The sequence below is a fragment of the Gouania willdenowi genome, chromosome 5 (assembly GCF_900634775.1).
Source record: "Gouania willdenowi chromosome 5, fGouWil2.1, whole genome shotgun sequence".
NCBI classification, from domain to species: Eukaryota; Metazoa; Chordata; class Actinopteri; order Blenniiformes; family Gobiesocidae; genus Gouania; species Gouania willdenowi.
The window spans coordinates 22,789,666-22,809,351 of record NC_041048.1 but is presented as its reverse complement, the minus strand read 5'-3'; the positions used below and the strand labels follow the sequence as shown (position 1 = coordinate 22,809,351).

Below are 19,686 nucleotides of genomic sequence, written 5' to 3'. Positions count from 1 at the left end.
CAAGTGGAAACTATAGACAAGGTAAGTAACGTATCCATGATAGGCAGAAAAAAATTCAAAATATTGCAAACTATATGAAGTCAACCTGAAATTAATCTCCGTCATTGGAACTAATCTGATCTGTGGCACAATCTTGCATGAAGGAGAGGAAATAACCCAAAATTAAATTGTTTAGAATACAATTTTTGTGACTAAATCATTGCTCTTGAGCAGATTTCTATGTTTAGTAGGTAGTAATATGATCTATAAATAATTACTTAAGGCAGACATGGTAAACATTGTGGGGCCGCATGCTGCCCTCTGTCTAATCTTTTGTGACCCCCAAAGTAAATAGACTAAATTAAATTAAAGATAAATACCAACAAACAAAGAAAACTATAAAAACAAAACCACTCCACAAATTCACAAAATGACTTAAAAAATAAATAAAAATAATAATAATAATAATAATCATCAATTTTGTATAGCACTTTTTTGGCAACTCAAAGTCGCTTTACAGAATACAGAAAAAAAAAAAAAAGATAACAATGAAAGTAAAAGAAAGGTTAAGGAAAAGCAAGTTTAAAAAGGTGGGTTTTAAGGAGTGTTCCAGAGGGCGGGGGCGGCGGCAGCAAAAAACATACGAAATGACAGAAAAATGCACAAAAGAACAACAAAAATAGACAAAACCATATAAAACAACAAGAATGCAAGAAAATGACTCCAAAAACACATGCAAACAAAAACCCACAAAATAAGAGGAAAATGCACAAAATAACTCCAAAAAATCCTTTGTTATCCCCTGTATTAATTCTCAGATTGGTCATTATTCTAAAAAGTGATATGCATGTTGTTATTGTGGCCCTCAGATCAGACAATCACAGTTTTGGGTCCCTTGCTGTGATAAAATTGCACTTTTTTTCTTTTTTTTAAACATAAATGTTTGAGTTATTCACATCTGGCCAACTTGAAAACAAACTGTTCTATTGTACCCTTGACATATAATGAATATAGTGTTTCAAACAAACAATACGTATGACCTACAATGGTGGACTAAAAATGTTGTTTGTTGAGAAGGAACATAATGTATATCTGAGTCTGTTCTGAGAGCCACAATATCATTATTCATGTCAGCATGTAGAATTGACCAATCATCATTTTGTATATTATGATAATTTTCAGTATTTTTGGTGTTGGTTTATATATTTATTTACTATTTTGTGTACATTTGTGGTCGCTTTGTTTGTTTATTTTGCTAAATTGTGTATTTTTGTTGACATAAGGCATATTTTTGTAGTCATTTTATGTATTTTTCTGTAATATTGTTTGTCTTTTTGTTTTCATTTTGTGTATACTGTTTGTTTATATTTTTAGGGGCCTCACAACATTTGAGTGCTGCATTTTGCCCCAGGGACGCAGCTGCTCAAGTCTGAGATACAGTATTGTGCATGCAAGGAACACTGTCATACAATATTGTGTAAATCAAAATCATAGATTTTTTAGTGAATAATTTTATATTTTTTTAATGTTCAACTCTCATATTGCTCATAAATGGAGCACAGTGCAGACACAGTGTTGTAATGGTTCCTGTATGAAGGTTAATCTATACCAGTTAATATAAATTTGGACTTGCCACTTTAAGTGTCTGTCCACCATGTGCTATATCAACAAGTTGCAGACATGAAGTACTAAACTTGGGTTCCACACAGAAAAAGTTCCAAAATTCAAACACTTTAGAGGAAACTTCTAATGGTGGACAGAGTGAACCCTGAGGCCCTGACATACACTTTGAGCAAGTTAAAATTGGCCCAGGAGCCTCCATTTTTCAAACACATCAGTTTTAAATCATGACTGCTGAATGTTTGTTGTTGTAGGAGCCTCTAAACTGCTTATCTGCTTAGCTTGTTAGCAGTGCTAACTTTAAAGTACCTGCAGGGCCGGCTGCAGGTCATTCAGTGCCCTAGGTAAGAGTGGACTTTGACCCCCCCCCACCCCCAAGTTTTTTTTTTTTTTTGAAGTCTATACACGTGTGTACACATTATTATTATTATTTATTTTAAATATCAAGACAAAAACAAAGCAATTCTGTGACACGACAAACCAATAGAGAAAAAATACAACCTATTTAAAAATTTAGAATAATCCACTATAATACAATATAACACCTACAGGTATAGTGTAAATGTCTCGAAGGAACAATCACAAAAAATGGTGCAAAATCCAAAAGCAATGCAAAACAGTGCAATCAAAAGTTAAAATAAAATATAAAATTTCAGTACAAGGACATTTATACTTTCCTGTTTGGTTTTAGTAGTCAGTAACGCAAACCTTAAAACCAACAAACACAATGTGCAAATAACACAATAGAAGTATACAGAATAGAGCAAGAATTAGAATAAAATAAATATAAATGTGGGCAAAAGATTAGTGGGTATAGTTACAGATTTTTAACATTCAGTTAAGAGAAAGGGAGAGGGATTGTAAAGGTTGTGTTTCACGTTTATTATACATTTGAAAATTATTATTATTATTATTATTATTATTATTATTATTATTATTATTATTATTATTATTATTATTATTATTATTTTTTAAACGTTGGAGTGCATTTTGGCAGTCCTCCAGCAAATGGCACCCAAGGCGGCCACCTGTGTTGCCTGTCGGGAAGGCCGGCCCTGAGTACCAGATTTAACTTCGCTACATACGAAATGTCATTAAATACAAATAACTCCTCAAATTTGCTTTTAAAATGCCATAAAACAATGATTTCTGCCTAAAATGAATTGTCTCTGTTCTATTAAATTCTTTTTGCATTGTTTTCTATTTTGAGGGAGAATATGTTAGATCAGTGATTCGCTAACTTTTTTCACCAAGTACCACCTCAGAAAATATAATGACCAACATTAAAATACAGTAGCATAGTAGACCTAAGTTTTTTTTTTTTTGTTTTTTTAATTCGTAGTAGGACTAAGTATTCATTAAAAACAAGGCCGCGTTTTTATTTAACAAGTACATTTAATATTGTTGGCCACTGTACCATGATACACAGTTTGAACAGTAACACTGTCTTCAAATACAGGAAAATGAAAACACTGTACTTAAATAATTAACCAAATCAAATGAATTTGGCGTACGCGTACCACAGTTTGAGACTCATGTACAACTAAACAAGGTTCAGCTCAGTGAAGTCCTTGGCAAGAGAAAGAAAAGACAAAACAACATGAGCATTCTGGAGAAGTCAAGGTCCCCGATACGCATTTTTGAAACATTTAACTGATTTGAAAATGTCGCCTCAAACAGTTTATCTTCATCTTTTTCATGAATGATTGCTTTAGAACCCTGATCAGGAAATGTTCCTCAACCTATGTAGAACCTTCTAGTCACTGAGATAGAAGAATATTATTGAAGGAGGACAGTGGAGTTAAACAAATATATATGCTTTTTTTAAATATACATTTATATTATACTCTTCTCTTAAAATCCAGTGCTTGGGAATGGATATTTGTTTAACTTGTGACACGAAAAACCACTGTTAGTACCTTCATGCTAATCACTAGCTAACTTTAGTACTTTATTGTAAAAGTTGGGACTGGTCTGCCATCTAGTGGTTACATTTGGTGCTACATGTCAGGTTCAAACATTCAACAGGCATTTGGTTTGTTTTGTGTTTCTTTAAAGTAAAGGTATTACTTCAGAAAAGTGTGTCTAACATAGTAACGTTTCTCAGTAGAAATGGATTAGCTTTGGCCTAGCGTTAGCGGATAAATATAGCACATGGTTGCCAAGTGTGTTTATATAAATGATTTACCTTAATGTATATTGTACATTAGGTTCCTTTTTACCAGTTGAACTTGAAATTAACATTGGCCATAATATCCCCTACACACACAGACTGGAATATGATAGATGGATATACAGGAAACCAGCTTCTGCCTTTATCCAAGTATTTAGCAGACAAAAGAAAGCTGTTTCCTGTTTCTGCGTGTGATTGCACAGCCTTTACTGGGAAATACTGCTTATTCCTTTATTCAAGGTCTGCTGGTGCCAATCTGCAGCTCTTAATGGGCGCGAGGCTGGGATACACCTGGGACTGGGCACCAGTTCATCTCACATACAATTGATTACCAATATTATTCACTAATGAAGAGGATTTTTAAGCTCAGCAAAAACTACATTATACTCCTTTTGTTAGGTGCTGTTCAACATGGATTTGTGATTTCACTGAAAATGTCATTAGATATTTCTAAGCTGTGGACACACACACACACACCCTTAAATAATTACTTTTGTAATATATATATATAACTTACTGTTCAGTGTACAGTACAATGTGGGGCTCATGTAACTAAAACCATATGGGTCCCACACAATTGCCCAATTGCAGGCCCCATTTCATCCCCAAGTAGCCCACAATCTGCCCATGTTGGTCCCATATGGACATGATGGTATGATGAGGCTAAAAGCACAATTTAGGTTTTTTGTTGTTGTTGCATTTAAGCAACATTAGCTAAAATATGAACCATTCTAAAGGCACTAGCCTGCAGAGGTAAAAGTAACGGATTTCATGTACTCGCGTTACTGTAATGGAGTTGCTTTTATGGGTACTTGTACTTTTTTGAGTATATTTCTAAATCAGTAATTTTACTTGTACTTAAATATGTTTTAAAAGAAGTAAAGTACATGAACTTTCTACATCCAACCGTTACTGAGTTGATTATTATTATTTTTTTTGTTTTAAAATGATCAACGGACATTGTGAAACTACAAAAAAATGAGATAACCAGACAACAATCAAATGCACCACATCATAGCCGAACAACCAAATTAAACGTAATGCACTGCACCAAAACAGACGCAAAAGTCTCTTTAAAAAAGAATTGTGCATTTTGACAAACCTTAAAATGTATTTCATACAGATGCTTTTGAAAATAAATCAAGTTCCAATTGTGCAAGATTTGCAGATTTTTAAGTTTATACATGAGATGTTTACTGTATGGACCCATGCCACGTGATCTCACAGGTCAAGTGATGTACAGCGATGGTAAACTTTTGCGCTGTGTTTGGGTGTTCTAACACGACTGGTACTGGAGTACACAAGTCTTTCTTCAGGAAAGGAAACTAAACTAAAGTAAATTAACTAAAGTGTTTTATTTGCATTGATCCAAGTGTGCAGATTTATTTTTCACGCAAATTTAGGTCATCAATAAAATAGTTCAGATTCTGAAAAACCAGCATTGCACACTCATATTACAGATTAATTATGAAAAATTAGCCTACTTACCCTGGATTTAACCACATAAAGTCCATTATGAATAAAAGCAGCTACTTCACAAATCCAGCCACAAACAAACTTTTGTTGTAAGCTTCCAGTCCCTTGAAACTTTTCATGTGGTCCATTGTGTATGAGCTAGATGTAAAGACGAGGGAGTTCACAATGTCAGGATAAGTCACTCTCGGGAAATAAGAGACATCTTCATTTCATTTGTCAACAGGAACGTTGTAGGGGTCATTCCCGCCGATCAGACAATGACCTTCGACAATCGTTTAGCACATGGGCTGCTTTCAATAACTCAAAAAATAACTCTATTATTCAAGTAAACACACCCACGCAGGTGCATTCGTATAGGGCCGTCATCTTCCAAGATGGCGCTGGGTCAACGTGCCGTGATGTCAGTCACAAGGGTCTATGCAAGGGAACAGTGGCAGGATTTGTTACCAAATATAAACACTGGGGTCAAAAGTAACTACCCTGATAGCACGTACATCTCGCCGACGTCGGCACGATGAATGAAATGGAATCGGTGAGACGTATTATGGAGAGCGTTTGCTCATTGGGCAGATGTTGCAGAGACATCAGCGTTTGGCTGATGTTTGGACGATGGATTAAAGACGCTCAGCTCTCTACAGCTTATATTAACCTTTATTTAGCTCAAATCATTCAATTAGTATAAATATCTCCATATCCATAGTCGAGTATTTACTCAAATCTGATAGGAATATGGCATCACAACAACAACAACAACACAAAAACAATATACTACCACTAAATAGCTTATTATGTGTGAACAAAATAAAGAGACACAGTTCATGATCATAAATGTATTTTCAGCAGCATAACCAAAAAAACCCCAGCACAAAAACAGCTTCATATAAGTGACATTTTACAGTTCTACAATTTTACAAGTGGTATCACCAATTTTAGAATATAAATACACAAAATTTCGCATGAGGAGTTGAATGCCGACGCACGATCTAATGCTGACATCGGTGAGACGTATGCGTGAACTTTTGCTTTGAGTACTATTTAATTGAGCAACTTATTACTTGTACTTGAATACTTTATGTGTGACTTATTGCACTTGTACTTGAGTACAATAGGCCTTTTGACACTCTGGACTTGTGCATGTGAGACCTCGGGGGGGGGCATGGGTCGAGAGAGATAAAAACGTAAACAAGCTCCTTCAGTCTCGTTCACTTGTAATTTTTTTCCAGAGATCTTTAGTGTTTTAATAGTGTTTATATTATTAATATTACACATATTCGGACTCGGGGAGGGACCAGGGACTTCCGCTGAAGCCACTTTCGGCCAGCGGGCGGAATTCAGACTCTACCCGGGAATGATGCACATATCCGAGCACTTTTGTAAAACCGATGAGAAAAGCAGTATCAAAGCGACTGTTTCCACATTCATTCTCCCAAGCTTTTAACTTGTGATTGTTATGTGTTTATTTTTTTATTATTGTTATTTTCTTTTTTTGACTTGTGTAGTTGTTTTAACAACTGTATTTGTTTAGAGTTTTTGAAATGCGCTTGTAAATAAAATGTATCATTATTATTGATGGGAAAAGTGAGATTTCTGAGTATGAAAAGGACAGTATGAGTTCTCACTAACCAGGTCCATGATTATTTTTTATTAAGCCATTGTTTTAATTCAATTTAAAAATTTGAAGAAAATGCACAGGATGGACACTACACAGGCTGATAAGTGAAACAGCACTGTTTAGTTGATTGGTCACTGTTTAAAAAGTCAGGAAAAACTTGAATTTTCAGCTCGTGTGTTTATCCCTCTTGACCATTGAACTCACGCGCGAACGAGAGTGTGAAAAAGCTTATTTCAATCAAGTAACAGCACTACTACTTGAGGAGGATATATCAGTACTCTTTACACCTCTGCCAGCCTGTTATCTTGAGATAATAATATTAAAAAGCCCTTTTGGTAAATTTCCCATGCCAGACTTCCTGTAGCCTCTGGAGCCAAAAACCTAAACCGAGACATGCTTCTCCTACAGTACCTTTCAAATAATGTACAGCAAGAAGATAATGACATGTTGGCAGGCATAGGGATCGTCACGTTTATTATGACAATTATCAACATCACGCTATCAATATAAAGATCATTTCCAATAATGTTACAGCTGGGCTACTGTCTACCTGATATAGGGGTGTCCAACTCAAACATGGAGGGCTGGTTTTAATATATTCTGCTCCACATACTTAAATCTGATGGTGTCTCACCTTAAAATAGTCGACTCTTCCTCACCCCTTACATTGTCCGACCCTGACTCCCCCTTCCCTATACCCTTCCCCCTCACCTAGATGTCACACTGCCCTCTCTTTTTATATTCTCCCTTTAATAAAGATTTTTCTTTCCGTTCCTTAGGGAGGGCTGGTGATGGTCACAATTATGCAATAGAATAAATTCATTTAATTAATTGCAATAATACAACATGCATTGCTGTTGTAAAAAGATTGTACTATTTATAGTGTTGACCTTCAACAGAATGTGCAGACAAGGTAAAAAAAAAAAGTCTCCTTGTAATCCTATATATGGGAGACATCTAAAACATATGAAGGACTTTGGCCCTCTACATGTGTACACAATTATGTACTGTATTCCTCATACATAGTTTTGTGGTGACCGTTTCTGTGATGTTGAAAGGCCTCAAGTGTGGAGACTAAAGTATGTTCAGTAGTGTATTGTTTAAAGAAGCGTAAACAAAGAAAGTGACGTCACTGAGTAATATGGATTTAGTCACAAATGAGTTTGTCAGTTTTCTTCCTGTCTCTCAGTTATTGGGGAAACTTTTTGGTTGGAGTCCATATTTCAAAATGTCTCTAAAGTGGAACATTTTACATAAAAAAAAAATAATAATACAGATTTGTGTTTGTGAGGAATGTGAGCCCTCTGCCAGAAGCTCATGGGCTTTAGGTAAAAAACGCCCACTTCTCCTTTAAGCGCTCAAAAACCGGCTATGACGTCAGAGTGAAACCTGCTAGCGCTGTCCGCCACAGAGGCAACTGTGTATGTTTGTCGTACTTTTCCCTTCTGTTGTTTGTCTCTCCTTCATTGTTTTACTACGAATTAGCTCCACGTTCGACCTCGGACGTTGACAACCGACGAAACTCGGTGCTGTAGCTGACTTTTGGGATGATTTATTGAAGCTAACCAATCCTTCTGTGAGGAACCGGGGGACGGCGGACCTCACCGGAGATGGATAAGCTAACTGTTAGCTTAGCTCGCTGAGAATCATAGACCACAAACGGACGAGAGCTAGCATGCTAATAACCAGCTAACACTAAATTGTATAGCCTTTTTAAAGTGACTTTGTCAACTTTTACTTCCATCGCCAACACTCCAGACCCGTCGTCTGACTCCACGGCTACACGATCTTCAGTTTGTCCGAGGACAGCTAACTCGGTTCTTGAGCCTAGTGTCGGGAAGCGGCTCATCCGTTCATTAATAAACCCAGATAGCAAGCATGCTGTCCAACGCACAGAACCAACCACTGTTCCCCAACCCGGCGGGGCAGCAGAACCCACCGGGTCAGTTTCTACCCTTCCACCCGAGACCGGGTCTACAAATCAAGAAGAACGCCTTAACGGACGACTACAAGGTGACCAACCAGGTGCTTGGACTGGGCATCAATGGCAAAGTGCTAGAAATCTTTCAGAAGAAGACTGGCGACAAATACGCTCTTAAAGTAAGTAACACGTCCATTTGCTGATTTATGTGCTTACAAAACCCAAATAACAGTATAAACTTTCAGCCATCCTTAGCTTAGCTGACAACTACTAATAGTAAAGATAATGCATTTATGTTATTTACTTGACTCAATGTTTTGGAATCTTAGACAGACAAGGCTGGGTAACTTGCCAAAATAATTTGTTACACTTTCTCAGGATGAATGTTTGGTGTTGGTCCTAATTGTAGCTGTAGCTTCAGATGTAGTTGACCTCCACGATTCTAATTTTATTGTGAATGGATATTGGTTTTCTCCCAAAGGTTTTGGACATTAATTGGTCTATAAATAGGCCTTTTTGTTGTAATGAATCTCTCACCCTTAGTAGCTAGTGAATTTGGGCTAATGTGAGCTTTATGATGAGAGGAAGTAAGGTTGTAAAGTGGTGGAACATTTCTGGTACCTTTCCACAGGAACCCTGACTCAAGATTTTAGGAATATTCAAAAAAATACAAGCTTTTCATGGGAGTTAGTTATTGGAATTGACCTCAAATTGGAAGTTAGTCAACTGTACCACATGAATATTAGCATCCATTTAAAAAATAAACACAACATATCTACTAGGGTTGAAAAATTCCAGCAATCTTTTTAGTTGGAAACTACTCATGGAAATTTTCAAAAATAAAGCTCAGCCCTCAACAGGGATGTTAAATATTGTTGGGAAAATATATTTTAGCATAATTCCTGTCCAATCAAATTGGGTGCAATTAAACAGGGCCTTACTGTCTCATGAGATTTCATCCTATGTAATATGATTTTATGTTTGTGTGTCTTAAAAACACTTGGGAACATATGGTAAAAATGTGTGAAATTCACCCAAAACAAGTTGGTGAGCCATGTCATACAACTAGTTCCATTTCAGGTACTTAAAATCCTTTGTGTTTATATGCTTCCTGTAAGCACAGGAATTTGGAGGCTTGACCACTTTTTTTTCTGCTGAATACATATGTATTTGGGTGTTAAGTAGTGCTGTTTATTAATCCTAGTCCCACTCTTCACATTTTAGTAAAAGTAATTAAATTTTGCGTATTTAGTTGTAAAATGTCAGTTACTGGCCTTTAAGGGTTGAACTTTGGCTATTATAATTTAATTTTGCAATTGGCTGAAACATATTCTTTAGATTGCCCTGCATCATCACTTTCACTGTTGGCCTTGCCGCTCCTATAAAAGCTGAGAGTAGGGAGGAAGGTTTTCTCCAATCTATCAGGCCGATATATGGACTTCATTCAAGATCGGCCATCGGCCCAATTTTTATTTATTTTATTACATTACCAGCCCTCCCTAAGGAAGGGTAGGAAACACTTTGTTATAGGGAGGATATAAAAAGAGAGGACAATGTTACACCCAAGTGAGGAGAAGGGAACACGGAGGAGAGACTCAACCTAGGAAATGGAAAGGTGGGGAAGAGTTGATTATTTTAAAGTGAGAGTGAGATGTGATGCTATAGTTGTGCATATGATGTGAAGCTGAGGTATAATGGTGGTGGCTGTGAACAGCGGGAAGGAGTGAATGGTTATACCTAAAACAGGTATTCAAGCAACTGCAAGCAAAAGTGCAACAGCAACTTCGCAGTAGCTTAAATTTTCTGATTAATAAATCCGATAACTACATATTACATTACAATTAAAAAATAATAAACTCTTCCCCTAGCATCTCCGCATAGTGAGAACAAAAAATTGAACATGCCTGTGGCGCACACATAGCCTTCTCAAAGGTAAACAAAAAAGAAGCTGGCTCACATCGCGCTACGGTAACCCACAATGACAGAAAGCGAAAAAGTCCGAAAAAACAGTGGTGCAAGGGAGGGAAAATACAATTTTTTTTTTTTTTTTTTTTTTATAAAAAACTTGAATTTGCAAAATGAAAATTGTTTTTATCTACAAATTCGATAAATCGATTTTGTTGCCCAGCTGTTGTACTCATTTATGTAACACAGATGCTACGATTGATTAAATAAAACCCATTTATGCCCATATTTTCCTTTTATTGTCACTCTCACTGACCTTTGTCCCATGTCATGCTATTTTTCACCCATCTCCATTTGTTCTAAGAACCCCAAAAACATTGTATTTGAGGTTTATTTTCCCAAACTCACCTGTTTTCCAGAGTTTTAGCCTCTGAAAAGTCACTTTCTGTGTAACTCTACACAAACATGCTGTTTTGCGTTCTACTTATGCATATTCATGAGTGGGCGTGTCTATAGACTGGACACGTGACTTCCTCCTCCACGGTGACGTAGGGCCAGATGACGGCCCGCCCTCCTCCCATCCACTCCGTAGCTTTAGCTCATGCTGCTTTATAAACACAAGACAGAGCGTGGGGGCGGGGCGTTTACCGATGCATACATAGACTATAGAAAATACATACATAGCACTGCACGAAGGATGCTGAAATGCTCACCTTCGTGGGCGTGTCTGTTTACATGTCAATAACGGCAGGGAGCTTCCTGGAGGCGCGGCTCCTCCAGCTCAGTGCCTGGTCAAATTTGTCATCAAAGTGGGAACGTGACGCGTCATCAAATTGGAGCGAGGTGTTTTGGCTCGCCCTGCATTAACAAAGGAGCAAATCACCCTCTAAGTAACGATTGAGGGAATCAATGAAAAAAACACTTTGGGCATGTGTATGAAGCCCTAATAGCACTTTTATGATGTTTAAAGCACAGAAAAGTTGATTTAGCTTAACTTGGGCCCTTTAAGTATTTCAAGAGTTGTGTGCAGACAATTACTTCTGTAATGTTAATAATTAACTTATATGGCATGGTTTAGGTATGTTTTAAATATTTTAAATGACTTCAGTTTTTGTAACTGTCTGTTCAGGTACAGTTATTCTGTAAAATCAGATACATCGGAGTTGATTGAAATAATAAAGTAAAATTCGTCATAGGAACTAGTTTTAAAAGATAGATCTATGAATTATTTTCTATGGTAGTCAATGATTTCTAAGGAACAAATATCAAAATGTCTGTTTAAACAGGTGAGTGACACACAGTCCACTGAAGTCATTTATTGCCGAAGGCAAATTCAATTTGCTCCCAGTCAGGAAAGCAAAGTAAGGCCTTGTGCAAATAACGGTTGCATAAATCGGCACCATGTGAATCACAGTCTGGGAAAATTCATTGCTGTGCGTCAAACTAGGATTCAGTGTAAATAAACTGTTCCAGCATTTTATCACCATGTGTAAGTTTGTTTAATAAATCATGGGGGAAAGAAAACCTGTTCTGTGAGCCATTGATTCTTGTTTATGTTTTGTATATCACATTGAAAAGTAATTTTAATTTAGCATTAACAGCACCACTATTTAATAAGCACTTTTTTTGCTTGTTTGCAGGACCATTGGTATCTCTCACTGCAGAGTTTGCATGTTATCCCTGTCCCTAAGCGTGTGTTGGTATCAGGGTTGGGGTCGATTACATTTATAAATTACTATTACAACACAATTGCGTTTACAGTGACCGGCATTTTTTCCCAATTACAATTAGTAATTTTCCCCTGAAAGTCTATTACAATTACGTTCTCAATTACTAAAGTTAAATTAATATTAATCACAATTACTGAGCCTTTAATAAAAAAGCCCATAAAAGTGAACCTTCCTCTTGTGTTAGCTTTCTGTTAGCATCTCTTATGAAAACAGGTTGGTTTATAACCAATGTTTTAAATCAGCGGTGAAATACACAAAATTTGTTTTTCATCTCTTGGTTTCATTGTTGGGCTTCTTTATCCATGAAAAAATGATATTAATGTTTGATGTGGTTGTCTGAGCCTTTTTTTTGTCAGTATACCCCTAGATTTAAAACTTTTTAATTATGAAATGATCCTCAAGAGAAGTGACTGGTATTGGGAAAAGTTTATATGAAACATATTTTAATAAGTGTTAAGTACGTATATGTAAGCCATAGAACTGTAACATGGTTCACCAGATTTGCATTTAACTTGTAAATAACATTTTTTTTTTAATGATTTCCAAGTCAATTACAAGGTAATTTATCACAACAACATATTTTTCCAATTACAGCTACAATTATAATTATGTCATTGTTATTATGACAATTAATTGACCCCAACCCTGGTTGGTATTCTATTTAATACATGTGTGCGTCAGTGTGTACCATAGCTTGTACCACTTTGAACACTTTTTGTCTTTGTTGCTAATACTTATACAACAACAGTTTTAAATGGCATCTTCTTTGAGAGGAATAAGAAAAAACTTAATATTTATTTAATAAAACATATTCTAATGCACCTCAAGTATTTGGTTAAAAAACCAAATCACATTGTTTTATACAGGTGTTATTACATTGCAATGTAAAAGAGGTGCGATCAAAATGGCAATGTAATATTCACTTAATCATGGCTGTTTTCGTCAAATGAATATTCATCGTATCAATGTGCTAAACTGTTATTAAAGGCTATGGTAAAGTATAACACGTTTACAATTGAATAAAAAGCCATTTGATTAATCAGAATGTGTGGACAGATGGTTTCGTTGACTAACTCTCAGATGTCACAGCCAAAAATAGTCTGCGTGCTAGATAACTTCTGCGGGCTCACAGACTTGTTTTAAACACTGCCAGGTGATGTCATCGCAAAGGACTGTTTACTTGCATCAGATAAGTTCCTGTCACACATAACTAACAGCTACTGAACTTTGTTACACTCCATTAGACATGCAGTATGTTTCCCAGGAAGTTGTCATGCAGTTGTTGGAGAAACGTTGGGGCCTTGATTGAGGAGAACAGAGCCATTGGTTTCTTCATAGTCACTTTAATATCATCAACTTTTTGTTTCTTTAGTTTTGATCAGATGAAGTATTAAGAATCTGGCAACATGGCGCAACTTGACAAGGTGACATCACCTTATAGACCTGTTACCTTTCTAGTGAAACAAGCTATTTGCTGACAGTGCAGATGAATAATTTATGTTGTGCTGTGTTTGTATATATTCTTGATAGTACAAGATTGACTTGGCACATTGAGTCTCAATCGATATTTTACAACTTGCATTCTATTAGTTTTTTTATACTCTTCCATCTGGAATTTATATTGTTTTCAATTTATAGCTTAAGCAATGCAGATGCTAAATTGGTTATGCTACTGGTAACTTAATCCAAGTACAGCATATCTGCAAAAAAAGCAAACATGTAACCTGTTGTTATGCTTTGCAGTAATTTAAAACATGTTTGTTTTAAGAAATGACCTGTTAATTCAGCCACTGCTTGAAAACTTAACATTGACACTAAAACATTAAAACATTTTGCAAATATCATTCAACTACATTACGCCAGTTAAGTCCACTATTCATCAGCATGCATGGCTTGAAAAAAAATAAAGGGTGGGACCAAATTCTGTGCTAGTGCGACCAAATGAGAAAGTTAGTCGCGACAGTGTCACTTCTGAAAAAGTTAGTGTAGAGCCACATATATCTCTGCTCCAATTCAGAAGAAAGATGTTAAATCTTAAAATGCTTAAAATAGGTCAAGCTGCTGCTGCGTGAAGTGCTGCTATGAAAGAACACGCTGCACAGTGCTATCTTTTTGTCCAGTGTGTAATGATTACAAATTTTCAGTCGCTGTTTTTTGCTTTTCAATAACCTTTGATTTTTGTCGCTTTTTCTGCCACTCTGCTGCTTTGGGGTTCCTGTGATGAGCAAAAATCTGTAGCGGAAGTAAGGGCAGTGGTGCTTCAAGGAGAACAGTCTGGGTAATAGCTGGGTTTCAGTCACGTGATTATGATGACGCACGAATGGAAGGTGGAGGGCAGGAAGTAAAAATGGAGAATATACCTATGGAGGATACCGCTGCAGAGAGTCTGTATTTTACTGATTTAGATCCAGTTTTAAGACAAAGATTAAAACAATTGATTAACAAATATGTTGGGCTTGAACCGTATCTCATGAAGATGAGTGAGTTTTTGACAGAATCTAAAGATTTGCCGACCCTCGAGGCTGTTGATATCACAAACTGTCTGGTCCTTCAGACATCCTACTACACCAAGCGGGTGGGTCCACAAAATAGTTCTTTGGGTATTCTGTTTTAAAACCAAATCAAAACAACAAATAAACTTGGGATGTCCCGATCAGTTTTTTTTGCCTCCAAGTCCTTTGATTTCAAAAAGATAAAGAAGAGCAAAAAAACAGTTTAGAGGAGTGGTAGCCTAGTGGTTAAGGACGCTGGTCTTGTAATCAGAGGGTTGCCGATTCAAACCTCACCTGGGCCATGATTGTGGGATGTTGAAGAAGTCCCTTAACCCCGAACTGCTCCCCAGGCATCACAAAATGGCTGCCGACTGCTCCCCAGGGATGGGTTAAAATGCAGAGGACAAATTTCATATATGTGTAATAACATATATATGACCAACAAAGGCAAAAAGCCCAATTTAATTTAATTAAGTTAATAAATGAAAAAAATAAAAGTGCCACAGTGCTGTGAAGTAAGGCCAGTAATGTGCTTTTAGGAACTGCACTCTTAATGCTTACTCTCCTCATTTAGTTTCACAGATTGAAATGTATGTTTTTTTTGATGAAAAGTATGACAACTTAATTTTGTTGGCATTGCAGGTGCAGAGCATGTGAAGCATTAGCATCATTCTTTCAGCACAAACCAGCACTAACACAGCACAAACGATTGAGACCATTTTTGTTCAACTTGGACATTGTGGGGGGATGAGTGACGTCATCACCTTATAACAAACTTGTTATATCTTATAAAAAAAAGCAGCACAAACCCAAATTCTTTCAGCACAAACCAGCACAAACGATTGAGACCATTTTTACAGAGTTTTGCGTTTAACCAGAGCGACCACGTGATCGGATCGGGACATCCTTAAAATAAACAATGTGGTTATTTTGTTTTAATGATTTAAAACGACAACTGAAGTCCGCTGCACTTCCCTAACAGGCCCTGGACCAGGTCTCCACACACAATAGGACTGTTTAGGATTTATTTCAGCAGATTTCTGGTCCTGCTCCTGTTTTTATTCAGTCTGTGGATGTTTTAGCTCGTTAAAAGCTGCTTACGTTTGTTTTGTTTTGCGGTGTTATGGTCCAAATAGTATCCAAATAAACTGGTGACTGACTATCAACTGAGGCTGGTGTGAGGAACAATAGATGTTAGAACTTCTATTATTTGACACTTTTGCAAAATCAATTACAACTTCTTTGAGGGCAGTAAAATGTTTATTTTGCACTTTATAAATACCGCTAACGGCAGCCATCAACACACACGAAAGTTGATCTCAAGAAATGAGGAGTACCAGTAGATTCATTACACTACTTCTGGTTCCACATATCATGTCTATGTTTTACGTAACATCCATTTTTTGGTTTTGATTTATTTATGTATTAACGTTTCAATTCACCAGTAATGTGACTTCTGCGTTGCTTCTTTCATGTACAGGAACAAAAGTCCACCCAGTCACCAGGTTTTCTGGATACTATTTGGACCATAACACTGTTTGGTAAAGTTGGCAGATATTCACAGATTCGGGCTTCCAGCATCAATAACTCTTTAACGAATCATCACTGACACACACATTAGCAGAGTAAAAGTTCGTCTGCGTGTCCCCATGAAGCTCTCGTCCTAGTTTACCCTTGAATATCCAAATATCACGCAAACAGAACCAGATTTAATTTAAAAACAGAAAAACACTGCTTTTTTGTTTTTTCCATTTTCCTGTTTCTAGTTTTAAATGAATAAATCAAAACAAAAATCAGTTTTTTCTATTTTTTAATTTGGTTTTGAAACAAAATAACCAAAAAGCGAAGAGTACACGGATTCCACAGCCTCGGGACCAAACGGCTCCATGATGATTATCATTTGGTTTTTGCCAGGGTGAGTGTTTGTTCTTATATGCAAAAGATGGGGTTTATCAGACCTCGGCGGGCGGGGAAAAATGCGCCAAGCGGAGTGAGAGAGCGTACACGCGCAGCACATACACTGTTCCACACCAAAGAGGAGGACCTCATCAGAATCAGCATTGAGGGGCCAGAACTGATAGACTATGATGCCAGGCCAGATGTTCAGCTGTGGTTCTCCCAGGGCAGGGGTCTGCAACCTGTGCCTCTGGGGCCTAATGTGGCTCTTTGACTCTTATGCATTGGCTCCCTATAGCTTTAAAAAAAAAAATTGAAATAAATAATGTGAATTTTTTTTTTACAGAGGCTATTAATGATTAATTACAAATAAAATCGAGATATAATACTTTGTTAACCTATAAATAAATCAGGTTGTGCAATGACTCAGCACCTTCCTACTTCACCTCCTGCAACATCTACAGATCATCAACTTTCTGCACCTGAGATTTTAATTGTGTGGGAACAGATTCATTTAACCACCAAAACCATCATTTAACCACGTTTAAATATACGATGCTTTATGTATGGCAAGAAATTATCAATTAGCATGTGTTGACCACATGATCATGTGTTATCAAATTCAAGTTACTTTTTGTAGCCTTTCAAATACATTAACTAAAAAAAAATCTTCTTTATATAACATTGTGTTCATGTAAACTGAGATGCGTAAGAATTTGAAGATGCAAGATACTGTTTTATTTCTTGATGTCAATTTATTTTATTTTAACATGTTTTTAAGTTTCCATTTACATGATCAATATAAATCAAGTCAAATTAAATCCAACATTATTCTATATAATTTTAACTGTATAGCGTTTGTTACACTTTATTGTATTCATTGAGAAGGTATTTTTTGGCTCCAGGAGGACTTTAATCCAGGTGAGATGAGGTAAAATGGTTCCTTGAAGAGTAAAGGTTGCAGACCCCTGACCAGAGGAAGAGGATTAGGATTTAGGAGACCCCACTATAAGAGCTGGACCCTCTGAATTTAATGCCATTGGGTGAAGAAGCAATGCAGATGTTAAGTTAGTTATGCTATTGTTAAGTTAATTCAAGTACAGCCTTTCTCACTCACTATTAAAGAAAAGTAGTTAGTTTCATGTAAGTAGAAATCTGTAGATTGCGCGAAATGCCTGAACGCGACAGAAGCAATTAGATTACATTCAAATCAATGTAAATGATGCAGCCTCAAGTTATCCCGTGATTTGAGCCACTAGGTCAAGCGCGACTTAGTCGCTCAAAGTTGAAAAATTTGAACTTTTTAAACGACTTCAAGCGACAACTCTCCTGTCCTTCACTGTGGATAGAACCACGGCAGCAGCCCCTTCCTGCTCCCTCCCTCTGCAGTGAAGACGGCTGCTGCGGAGGGCTGTACTACACTTCCTCAATTTATCAGGGTAAAATGAAAGCGGTTAACTTCATGAATAAGCCTACATTCTGAGTGAACTCGTCCTTTAGTAAGTTCATAAGTTGATCATTTAACTCGTAAAAGCAGAGCTGTCTAAGTCTATGATAAGAGCTGTAAACATACGGCCGGAGAAGGAAAATAAGTGATCAGACCTCTTTCTCTCTCTCCTCTGTCACCGCTTATATACACGTACGCACGCACGCACGCACGCACGCACACACACACAGTATATCAGAGCCTGTGGTCATGTGACTGCCGTAAAGTGAAACTTTCTCCAGGTTACATGACCTGGCCAATGACGGTCTGTCTTCTCCAAACTTACATGGGCGGGATTTTAAGAGGGCAGCCCCGCTCAAAGCATTTATATTGTCAAGTACTGTATATTGGCCTGAGGAATCATTTAAAGTAACTCATATTGGTCAACTCTTTAAGTCACAAAGTTTGCGGTGTGGCTTTAAGTACAGGGGGAGAATAGCACGTGGCTTTTTTGACTTATGCACATGGGAGAACAGATTTAGTTGACTAAAACTAGACTATAACTGATATAGTCCTGCTGACAAAATTTGGACTTTTACCTTCTTGTGGTTCAGTTTCATATAGGCATATCTAAAAAAAATTTGAATATCATTAAAAAGTTAGATATTTTCATCACTCATTTCATAAAGCAAAACCCATATATGATATAGACTCATCACTGACTGTGAAAACTTCCCACCGGACTTTAAGCAACGTGGATTCTGTGCCTCTTCACTGTTCCTCAAGACTCTGATATCTTGATTTCCAAATGACATGCTAACTTCCACAGTCAGTGATGGTTTGGGCTGCTGTGTCATCTGCTTCTGTTGGTTCACCACAGTCAATGCAGCATCTACCAGGACATTTTAGTAGACATTCTGCTTGAAGGATTCATTCAACCTTATTGATATGAACTAAAGGAAGGATACTGACTCTAGTCTCCTCAGGCAGAGTGCTCCACAGCTGCCTAATTCTTTCCAACCTGGCAACACACACACTTTACAGCTGTTGCTTGACAATATTCAGGCTTCAGAGTTTACACATTAGTAATGACTGATGCCTGTGGCATATTCAGACAGATAAATATTAATGAATGCAAAGAGTGCACACATCTCGTGCGCTTGTTCGCAGTGCACGCTGAAATGCTTATCACTCATCATTGCTAGATAAAAGCGGGGTTTACACACAGTGAGAAAAAAATTATATTCTAACTGTCGTGTTTGGGCCGGATAATTTAACGTTAAGATGGAGGTAGTATTGCAACATTTTTCCTGGACGCACTATTTGTGTGAGTGTGTTCCTGCATTTTACATCAACATGTGTCTTGTGTCTTGTGCTTTTTAATTTCTATAGATTTTACTATTGTTGAGTCAATGCTTAATTAGCAAAAATCAAGGAACCTTACCATTAGTACAGT

The 19,686-nt window shown here is 36.9% G+C and overlaps 1 protein-coding gene across 2 annotated transcripts in view; it reads left to right on the top strand.

The window, feature by feature from the left end:
- The first annotated feature begins 8,231 nt into the window (after positions 1-8,231).
- mapkapk2a (MAPK activated protein kinase 2a) overlaps positions 8,232-19,686 on the top strand; it is a 34,486-nt gene continuing 23,031 nt past the window's right edge. For both annotated transcript variants that reach the window (XM_028445915.1, XM_028445914.1), the window contains exon 1: positions 8,232-8,960. In XM_028445915.1, the coding sequence (XP_028301716.1) occupies positions 8,739-8,960 (222 nt within the window). In that variant the 5' untranslated portion in view covers positions 8,232-8,738. The remainder of the gene's footprint in view (positions 8,961-19,686) is intronic.